Source organism: Manis javanica, chromosome 14, assembly GCF_040802235.1.
Source record: "Manis javanica isolate MJ-LG chromosome 14, MJ_LKY, whole genome shotgun sequence".
NCBI classification, from domain to species: Eukaryota; Metazoa; Chordata; class Mammalia; order Pholidota; family Manidae; genus Manis; species Manis javanica.
In genome coordinates, this window is record NC_133169.1 from 57,905,359 (window position 1) to 57,917,110 (window position 11,752).

At 35.8% G+C, this 11,752-nt stretch overlaps 1 protein-coding gene across 1 annotated transcript; it reads right to left on the reverse strand.

Annotated features, from left to right (window-relative positions):
- Positions 1-790: 790 nt before the first annotated feature.
- Positions 791-1,663, reverse strand: LOC140846032 (olfactory receptor 2T27-like). Its single transcript, XM_073221454.1, has one exon. It carries the CDS (start codon positions 1,661-1,663, stop codon positions 791-793), a length of 873 nt encoding a protein of 290 aa, XP_073077555.1.
- Between the last annotated feature and the right edge of the window lie 10,089 nt (positions 1,664-11,752).

Here is an 11,752-nt window from a genome sequence, read left to right on the forward strand (position 1 = left end):
CACCCCAAGGCTGGCAGGCACAAGAAGAAGTCTGGACTTGATCTTGAGCACTGTCATCTGAACCGTAGTTCATGGGACCTCATGAGGACCTAACACAACAAGGACATTTCCCAGGCCCAGGCCTCTCCTGGGGCTTTCAGGGCTTTAAAGATCACTATCCTAAGAGTCAGAGTCCAGCTCAAGGCCTGCCTCCTCCAGGAAGCACTCTGAAGACTTTCACCATCTTACAGCTGGTCAGTTCACTTCCTCTCCCCTCTTCAGCCAGATTACCAACAAACTTCTGTTTTTTATGATAAGTATGTTGTACATTCCCAGCTCTTCACCTACTCTAGTCATCGTCTAAGACTCTGGGCTTAATAAAATAATGTACCAACAGAAACCTCCCTACCAAAGAGCCCAACCTCGGGCAAAACCGGATGCTTCCTCAGTCCCCTCTCCTCCTGCTTTAATCGCATGGCAGCCACCACGATACACACTGTAGCCTTTTTAACACAACAGAACCCTTCGTTCTATGCTATGTATAGAGTCATTCCCCTCTAAGGGACTAGGAAATGAAAGGTCAGTGCTAACCAATGTGTTTCTTCCATCGGGGCTATAATCTTTCAAAGAAGCCAGTCAGGCTGTAGTTCTCTTGGAGACAAATGTGCCCGCTGAAGCCTAATGCATTCATCCACTGTCCTGTCTCAGATGGCATCACACGCACACAGGCACGCACACACACAGACACACACACATCCTCCTAGGGCTGGCTGGCTTCTCTTCCCACCTGCCACACTAGGGCTACACCATCCTAAGTGTGATATGTCCCGGCTCTCCCGAGGAAGGTGTAGAAGGCTGAGAGCACTTCATGCCGCTCAGGGCAGTGGTAGGACTTGGGCAGAAAGTACCTGATGATACTAGCCCCGTAGAACAGAGACACCACGATCATGTGGGAAAAGCAAGTAGCCAAAGCCTTCCGGAGCCCCAGGCTTGATCCCATGCCCAGGACAGTGAACAGTATGCGTCCATAGGAGGCCAGAATGGCTGAGAATGGAGAAAGGAAAAAAATCAAATCTCTGACAAAAATACCCTTTTCATATTGGGAAGTGTCAGTACAGACCAACTTTAATAGGGCTGGGATCTCACAAAAGAAATGATGGATTTGCCTAGAGGCATAGTAAGGGAGAGTCAGAGTGTAGACCACGTGGTTGGAGGCACTGAGCAGTGCGCCCAGCCAGGACGTGAGCACCAGGAGTGTGCAGACCTTGGGGCGCATGCGGATGGGGTAGTGCAGTGGGTGGCAGATGGCCACATAGCGGTCGTAAGTCATGACGGCCAGCAGCAGGCACTCTGACCCCATCAGGGTTGTGAAGAGGAACATCTGAATGCTACACCCAAAGAAGGAGATGCGACGGTCCCCAGAGAGAAAGTCCAGGGCCATTTTGGGGACAAACGTAGACATGTACAGGAGGTCCATGAGGGAGAGCTGGCCGAGCAGGAAGTACGTGGGACTGTGGAGCTGAGGGTGAGCCCTAATGAGAGTGATCATTGTGGTGCTGCCCAGCAGGGCCGCCAGGAGCTCCAGCAGGGAGAGGGCAAAGAAGGTCCGGGGGGCGGAGGGGCCTTGACACAGATCCGAGAGGAGGAAGTCACGCCCTGAGGTCTGGTTGTTCTGCCAGGCCATCTCTCGCTCCTAGTTTGAAACTTTGGAGGTAATATTAAAAGCCTTCTGTTTACAGTCTAAGATTACTCTCAGATGAAATCCTGCATACCTTTCCAGTATATCGTCAATTTTTTTCTCTGGACTTTAACTTTTATTTTTAGTAAATAAATGAATTTGCCTTTCACCAGACATCTCAAAACCATCCAAAAGATGACACTTGCCATAAAGTAGAGTTTAAAATCGTGTTTCTTCAAGTTTTCTAGAAATTGAAATTCTCAAGCAGTTACATTAAAATTCTACTTTGTAAATAATCTCTAAACCAAGAAACATACATTAATTAATCAAATCTCTCAGTTAATTTCTGTATCAGTAATTACCCATGTTTATGAATAAATTCTATGGGCAAGTATGGAAAAAGCTGGCAAAAAATTCAGTCACAATAAATGTATCTATGTCACCATTAGATCTCTAACACAGAGTCCAGTTACTTCTAGAATTCTGACATGAAATCCTGAATGTGAAATAAAAAGCAAAGTTTAGTAAAGGAAAATAATTTTCCCCTCTAAGGAGCTAATTTCAAAATATGAGAAATGATTAAATGATAACCTTTGAAGCTTGCTATCTTAATTTATGCTTTAATTGATCCAATCAAATAAGTAAACTGAGTGGTGGGAAGGAATGTGAAGTCTAGTTGCTTACATACCTCTTCTTTCATGTGGCTACTAACTGAATCTCCAAATGAGGGGGCTCTTATTGTGTGGCAAGCAGGCATAAAGAGGTTCAGGGTAGAGATCAGATTACACAGTAGGAGGGTATTTTTAATGTTTGAGCTAAAATCTGAATTACTGTCAAACTGATTGTGGCTGGGCAGCAATGTTATTGCTGGAAAAGCCACAGGATTTTTTTTCCTTTCCTTTTAGGCCTTGTTCCAGTGTCATCTTAAAGTAACGTGTGATAAGGATATCAGGATTCTGATACGGGATAGTAGAAAGCACCCTTTTATAAGATTGGTTTTGGACATCATTTATGTCATGGATATAAAATACTGGTATTTTTCTTAATTTTCAAACTATCTTTTCTTTCAGAGGTGATGCATAATAATGAAAGTTAATACATTTTATATAATCAGGAGACTTATTTTGTGAAAATTATATTATTTAATAATGTTAAAATATAGGTCATGGAAGTCATAAAGGAAATAGTTAAATCAGCCATCACGTGTGTAGTTTAGTCAATAGAATTCAAAGCATCTTTAGTGGACCATTTCTTTGAATTTACACCCTAAGACATACATGACAGGAGAAGCATTTGCTGTACTTACCTGTATCCCGACGCAGGGTTTCCCAGAGGGTGAAATGGAAGGCAGAGGGCATCTGTTGAAGGCAGGGTTGAATGTATGAGGAGATCCATGGATGAACACCAGACAATCCCCATGCTTAATTGTTTAGATTTTAATATCATTACACATGAAATGGCATATTAAGTCTTAGATAACTTAAATAATTTTTAATATAAAATATGCCAAAAGAAGGTGTCTACTTCACTCTCTCATTTAAAATTCACCTGGATTTATCAACCCTTTAATTATAAGGCAAGCCTAAAAACATTCATTGTGTATTAAAAGTAGATTGGTACAATCTGCAGAGCTATAAAAATTCTGAAGAATCATTCAAATTATCCATTATCTCTAACAAGACATAACAGTCATTTATATCTCAGTGTCCAGAGATAGCTCAAAATTATTTTGATTAGATTCATTGGTATTTTAAATTGATTTATTGAATTATTTTATAAGTAATTTAACATGTTTTTTATTTTAAAATGGCTATCAAAATTATATCCTGGACATTTCCCAAAATATTTCTTAAATATTTAAATGTAACTCAGTCCAAAATGAATCAACTTATTTGCATAAAAATTTATTTTTACATATATATTTTATTATTTTTATTTTGGTATCATTAATCTACAATTACATGAGCAACATTATGGTTACTAGACTCCCCCCATCATCAAGTCCCCACCACATACCCCATGACAGTCACTGTCCATCAGCATTTTGAAGAGTATTTAATTCATCAATTTTATAAAGAGTATAACAAGTGAAGTGTATGTTTATATTAGCATTTATATATTAGAAAAATTTTATATTTTAACATATTTATTATGTACATGACAGTCAAATTATTACCAATCAATGGGAATACATGAACTTTTAGGTAACTTCCCTCAAATAATCCTGAAAAGGCCATTTTATTTAAGGGACATTAAGATTAAAAAATCAACCAACAAATACGTTTAGTATGTATCCTGGGAAAAACAGAAATAACATATTTAAGTGACCATTCATTTATCTGTGAAACCACTTTCTTATACATAATTAACAATCCTCATTCCTTTCAGTTTTCAAAAGTTTTTCTGTAAAGATTTCCAACTTTGGAGATACATTCCTATACTAATCAAATAATAAAAATATTTTTCTTACACAAAACTGATGTACTGTATCCTGCAACTGGGAAATTGCACCTGTTTGTGAATAAAATGAAACCAGATAATCAGGTATGATAAACTGTCTTCTTTTATATAATGATTTAAATATATGTCAGCTCCCATCAGACTAACCTTCTTATTCAGATTTCATATATAACATGTTAATAATATTGTACAGATGTATAGATGACCTGAAATAGGTAGTTTTTGAGATGTTTTATTACATATAAAGAGTTGGAACATCACATATTACATACCTCAAAAATCATAGTAAACATATTCCTGAGGTGAATTCTTCTGCTTGCTTCTATGACCACAATTGATGCTGTTTGTAAAGTTTTGCTAATTCATTCTTTCTTTCTTCTGATATTGGAAATACAGAGACAACCTAAACAAAGAAGGTTAAATACCTTGGAAGTATTATTTCAATAATCCAAGGTCAATTTACTTTTCCACAAATAGTCCTCAGAGGGAATATTACCAGTCTGCAGCTCTGATCCCTTAGGTAAACCACATCAATTACTTCACTGCCCTTCATGATTCTAAAGAAGTAAGTACTACTATCTCACATATATCTGTTGTATCTATCACAGGGAAAATTGCTTGTAGAGTCATCTATCATCACATATTTGAGTGAATTATCATTTTTAAAACACATAAATATTAATATCTATCTGGAAAAGGAACTATCTTGAATCAAAACAAAAAAATAAAACTGGTATTTGCAAGCTTCTCATGTAATGATCTGGGAAATAATCACTTCCATGTATAGTAGAAGAAGTATGATCAAAGTCAAAGTCATGGACTTTCTGTATGCTGTCAGAAAACTGAGGTCATGGAAAACTCAACCCCTGTTTTTGGAGAGATAGACACACTAGAGGATCTTGGAAATGATCTGCATACCTGGAGGACAAGCTCCTAGAGCCAATTACTGACAGTGATAGTTGAATAGTAATTTTGTCAAATTGGTGGGGCTGAGGTAATGTTGAACCAGCTTGAATATGAAAAACTCCTGGGGACTACATCTTAGGATGGAGGGCATCACATTTCATTTTGTAGGGACTAGGATCCAAATCAGGTTTGCATGGAAAATACCATTAAAGAACACCTCTGGGCTCTACTACAGGTATGATAACCATTTTTGAATAAACTCAGAACATTCTCCATTTCAAAAGCAGATATATCTGGAAGACAAGTATTTACTAAATCCTTACTCCAAATGAGGAAAAGGCTTTCCTCTAAGTCTGCCTCCTGTAGTCCTCTTCTCCCACCTAAGAGGAGAGAGATGAGACAAAATAATTATAAAGGTTGCATTTCAGAGATACGGGCCCAATGGTATACTGGACTTTAATCATAAGGTAGAGTGTGCATCTCCATATAAACACCCTACCACCACATCTACAGGGCTCCAGTGCAATAGCAGTGGATTAAAGCTGAAAAAAAATTGTAATATATGGATTTAATCTAAGGAGGAATTCTTAGATGAGCCCAGTGACAACAGGATAGACAAACGTGGGGACTAGAGGAATCTGACATCCCTGATACAGCTTTCTTTCAATAGAGCTCAACTCTTAACTGGATTGCAACAAAGTTTTCAGAGAAAATGTCTTAACCACAGCTCATACTATTATCCAAGACATCATGTCTAACTTTCAGCAGTAAATAACAAGACATTTTGAGAGAAAATACATGATCTGAAGAGACAGAGCCAGCATTATAACAAGACTAAAATGTGGTACATATTTTTTAATTCTCACATAAGAAATGTAAAACAAATATGACTGATATATTATGGGCTCCATTGGACAAACTATACAACAGGTAAGAAAGATATGTAATGCAAGAAAAGAGATGAAAACTCTAAGAGGAACAACATGAAATAAATATTTGAAAGTATGTTTCGAGTTAAAATTGTTGTAATGGGGTAAGCCTTATAGCCACACTGGAAATTCAACATGGATGGGGAAAGAATAAATGAGCTTGAAAATATGTCAATTAGAAACTTTCAAGACATAGAAAACATTTAAAAAATCAAACAAGAGATCAACCAAATACTGTGGGAATAATTTCAAAAAGAATAGCATACACTTAATGATAGCATACACTTCACTGTAATATTAAAAAGAGAAGGGAGAGAAAGAGAGAATGGAGTTGAAGAAACACTTGAAGAAAATAGCCAAAATCTTCCGAAATTAATTTCAGCCACTAAAGCAGAGATGTAGGAAGCTCAGATACATAAATGTGGATAAACCCCAAAAAACAAAAATTCATTTAGGCATGTTGTATTCAAATGGCAGAGAAGAAGAAAGAGAAAATTTTGAATGATGTCAGCCCCCACCAAAAAAAATATTTACTATTAGAAATACAAGGAAAAAATTATAGCAGCTTTATTGTCAGAAGCCATGCAAGCAAGAAAGGAATGGAGTGAAATATTTGAAGTGCTGTAATAAGATATAAATCAATCTACAATGATGACTTTCTTAGAAAAAACTTTTAATTGTAGGTCATCATGAGTGAGAATCAACATGGAACCCTCAGACTTAAATTGTATGTGAGGGAGGAATTGGGAGCCATATCTTAAAAGTAATCTTCATTAAAACAAAGTGATATAAGCTTATTTGATAGTATATTTAAATAGTTTTAAAGTATTTAATTTGCCATGGTGGTATGTAAGCCAATTAATACAGAGCTCAAGGCCAGTTGCAGGGGTTTGAACCTACCACTGGGTGAACAGCAATCCCATTCTCCATGATTGTCTCAGGAACATGCACACGACAAGGCTTTGTCCTGTCTGCTCAGATGTTATCTGGGAGGATTCTGATAAAGAAGTTGTCCTACTACTCTGATAGCTACCCGAGCTGCATTCTGCTGAAACTGTGAATTGTAGATGTGAAACCTGGAAATGCTGCTCATGTTTTTCCAGCCATACTATCTATATTTACACTGAAAGTAATAGAAGTAGAGAAAAAAATTAAGGAAATTTATGACGGCTTTTGTCTATCCACTGAATAAAACCATATGCTATACCTGCACCACCAAACATTCTGTAATCATAACACAAGTTTGATTTAAATTTTTACCTATTTATCATGGAAAGAAAATTTAACTGATTCACTAATATTGAGATTATATGCTACTTCTACTTTTTTATGGAAATACAGTTGGTGTACAATGTTTTATTGGTCTCAAGTACACAACATAGTTATTTGACAGTAATTTATAGTATTAAATGCTTCTCTCAAGTAGTGTATTTACTATCTCTCAACATAGAAAGAGATTACAAAATCAAAATTATTGATTATAGGCTTTTATTCTCATCCCAGGCCATTTGCAAATAAATGCATGGACATAGAGGGTATTATGCTTAGAGAAATTAGCCAGTCAGAGAATGCCAAATACTGTATGATTTAACTTAGAGGTAAAACCTAAACAAAACAAATCAAGCCAAATGAACAAAAACAGCACTAGACTCAGGTACTGACAAGTAATTGGTGGTCACAATGGTGGAGGGGCTGGGATGGGTGGGTGAAAGAGGTGTGGAGATTAAAGGGGCTACTGTTCTTTCTGATAATGATTTCCAACCATTTACAATACATATGTATTCAATATAATTAATACTTGAAAGCACCTAGATAAAATATTGATTTACTTCACAAGGCATGACCCTAGAACAAAAATATCACAGATGTGCCCATGAATAATATTGCTTTTGAAAGACTTCTTCAGATATCTATTACCTCTTTATAGTTTACTCAGTTTTAAATATATCTCTGTCATAGCGTATATCAACTATTTCTTCACTTTAGCATGGTGGTATCTAAGATTTTTATTCATTGTTAAGCTGGACCTTATTGATGATAATATAAAGAAACAAGCATATATCTAAAAATTATTCCTCCAGTAACTGTTTACTACATTTTAATTGAAGACCCTATTATTTTGTGTGTATCATACATGGCAGGGTATTTCAAATTGTCTTTACTGACTTTTTATCAGTGTCTTTTAAACGATCCAACTGTGATTTTTTATATTTTCTCTTCAGCTTTCATCAAGCTAATTGCATAATAAAATTGAACACTAGTCAAACTTTAAGACTGTTTAGCCCCCACTTATTTCTCACAAAATGGCTCATTCTATCTCTAAATTTGTTCAAATTATTGTGTTAATAATTGTAAATACATTCCATTCCCCCATGCTTTACCCAAATCATATTAGACTCCTGACGTTGTATTTCATTCCCTTGGGAACATGAGAGTGTTGAGAGAACTAGTAACATTTCTCATCATCTCTAATCAAGGATGATGAAAACCCCATGGAAGACAATTCTCAAATGATGCAGTGATCAAAGGAGAATAAAGTCCCCATGCTTACCCATTCTCAGGTTTAACTTACTTTGTTCAGTGCTTATTTCCTGGTGCCATATACAAGCAAATGCACATAGAAGATATTCCTTATTTAAATGCCTAGTTATTTAGCATAAACATTTCACTTGCAGCCCAGTGCCAGGAGCTAAAATTGCATTTGTTTAGTTACCTGGTCTTTGTGAACAGAACATTAATCACTAGGCAGGCAAGTAGCTATAAATGTGTGTATTTCTGCACATGGAATTTCAAATTTGTGACTATGGGACATCTCAATGCTTCTATTTCAAACATATATCACTGACGTGTGAGAGAAACCGCTGCTTCCAAGATCTTGCAAATAACATAATTTTGTTGCATGGACAACACATCTTCCTAACTTGGCTGTATGTACAAAAGACAAACAAACTAATCATTTTAACTGCTTTACCGCAGTATCAGTGAAGGGATAAAGTCAGCCTTCTTTATATGTATATGTTTAATTTTTCAGCTTTATGCATTCTTGTTACAAGTGGGCAATTTCCTGCAAATAATGATACCATGTTAACATCTTGGTTGTGGAAGATTGTATCATGAATGTGGTTAACTGTTACCTAGAAATTCCCATGAAATGATCATTTTGTGAAAGGCAATGCCAAATGATTGTGCAATCAAATATGCATTATTCTATTTTAAACACCTTTGTGAAAGTAAACTGTATGGACTCTTACCATCAATGCATATTGCATTTTGCTCCTTTTGAAATCCCCATCTGCACTTCAGAAAGCATCTCCTTTACATTCTTCTTACATGAATACCAAAATACTTCACCATGTACCATAATTTATCATTTTGAAATAACAGATGACAGATCTGGATATCCAGTAGATAAACGAATAAGTAGTAACATTGTCAAGTGTTCTTTTTATCTCAGTGAATTTTCTCATATGCCATATGAGAAGGGCAAGGTACATAAAATAGTACATAGTGGAGTAAGGGAGGGTAGAAGTTCGGGTGGAAGAATGGAGAGAAGAGAAAGCTAGAGAGGGGAGAGAAGGATGGAGGGAGAAATGTAAGGACAAAATGAAGTAATATTGAAAAAACTGCCCAGAAGTTTGGAAGATGACTGGTAGGAAGAATATTAATATTTATTAATGCTAGCTTTATTCTAACCATTGTTCTAAAGCAACGTGATAGTTAATTCCTTTTTTTTAAACTTTCAGGTGGGGATTAGAATCCAACTTGATGGATGAGTAAAGCAGGCTCTAAATCACAAGCTTGCCCCAAACCACAAGCCTGTACCTGGCAGAACACAAATACAAACCTGTCTAACCCAAAATCAATGGTGGTAAAATAAATTTTCCCTTACATTTACTGTGGCTAACACTTTATGCTTATACTGTGAATATTCCTGAACAATACAAAGCATGCACTCTATTCCCACATTTTCCCAGGGGCATAAAAGGAGGATGAGAGAGAGATGAGACATTTAAAATGTTGTCAATCTCTGCAATGACTTCTCATTTGAGTAAATCATATATAATGAACAGGCTTTGATCTGAAGAAGTAAGAAGTATTAGAAAGGAAAGATAATTCAAACCTATTAGTTGGCTAATCTCTTGTAAAAACTAATCATCCACTCTTGAAAATCTCCTAAATAGCATCATACGGTTGCCCAGAGGAAGAAGTTCAACTATAGAATTGCAAAATGGGGGGATCTAGGGTCCAACTGCTTTCAAAGAAATTTATTTTCCCAAGTTAGATCCTGGAACTGATCAATTTACCTGACTACCAAAAGAAAATTTTGATTTTTAAAAACATTGATCAATTTGCATTTAACAATATAAAAAGTATACATTTCATGTATGAAAGAAATGCTTGAGATAGACGGATTATAATCTCAATTTTTCAAATGATGGAACTGAAGCTTAGAGTGACTTAAGTATTTCATTTCACTACATATAGCTAAGTAATGGAAGAAACAAAACCTCGGTACTGAATTTTGACTCCAAATCCCTTTCTTTCTGCACCAGAATGCAATTGCCAACACATTCAATCATATGTGATTTCTGTGAGTGAATAGAAATATTGCAAAAACAAACCCAATTTTAAGGAGTTTGTACTTATCTTAGAGACAGAAAGACATTTAATAGTAAATGAGGCATTACCCCAGGAATAAGGTATAGGAAGGCAGCCCACATGTTAAGAGCCATAGTCGTAATAGGGACCATATTGCTATGGAATGTAAAGAAGGATGACTGCATGGACTGGGGTGGCCAGCATGGCACAAAGATGAGAACTTGTACTTACAGCTTTGGGGGGATTTCCATAGGTTTTGTTTTTATGTTTTGAATTGTTTTGGTTGTCTGAAACTGTATGGACTCTTACCATCAATGCATATTGCATTTTGCTCCTTTTGAAATCCCCATCTGCACTTCATAAAGCATCTCCTTTACATTCTTCTTACATGAATGTTTGGTTTTCTGAAAATAATAAATTAGGAAAGAGTGGGGGATCCAGACAGCAAAAAGTGTGAACAAAGATATATTTATGAGAAGATTCAGGAATATGTCCTACGGTATGAGATTTGCAACACAAATTATTTAAATGAAAATACAAAAAGTTACCATTATATGAGCTTGTATTTATTTTAATCCCAATTAGAGTTTGCACTAATTTTCCTCACTAAGGAAAAAGCTATTGGATGTGAACTGAAAATCTCACTATTTTATTTTAGTGTCCAGATACTCAGCTGTTTTGCATAATGTTAGTAAACTCTATTCTTTTTATTTTTCTGTTTTCTGTTTATAATGCTTACCATGATGATGGATATCTATTGATGTATTCTACTGTTAACAATGTTTATTTGTTTTTTTCTGTGTTGAACATACACTGAATTAATTTAAATGTTTAAATTAAAATAGATTTAAACTATGGAACACATTTTTGTTGAAACCTTGACATGAAAGTATATTTCCAATTCAGTATTCATTCACAGCTGTCATCCTTCCCAATTTATAAACCACCAGGTCCTCTTTTTATGAGCCTCACGATAAACAGATAATTGAAGACATGATTACTGCATGAAACCACAAAGCAATGTAAAAATTAAGTGAGAGACAATAATCTGACTAATTTAACTAAATGGTGGTTTGGCTAATAATAAAAAATATAATGTTTTATAGGACTGTTTTACCATATTTTTCAAGAGAAGAATTGAAATCCTTACAAGGAATGTTCTTGTGAGGCTGAAGAATTTGGAACTTAGAGCGCGATCAGC

What these genes read in the sequence shown, in the direction of transcription:
- LOC140846032 (XM_073221454.1), bottom strand. Translation starts at nt 1,663, where the DNA reads ATGGCCTGGCAGAACAACCAGACCTCAGGGCGTGACTTCCTCCTCTCG.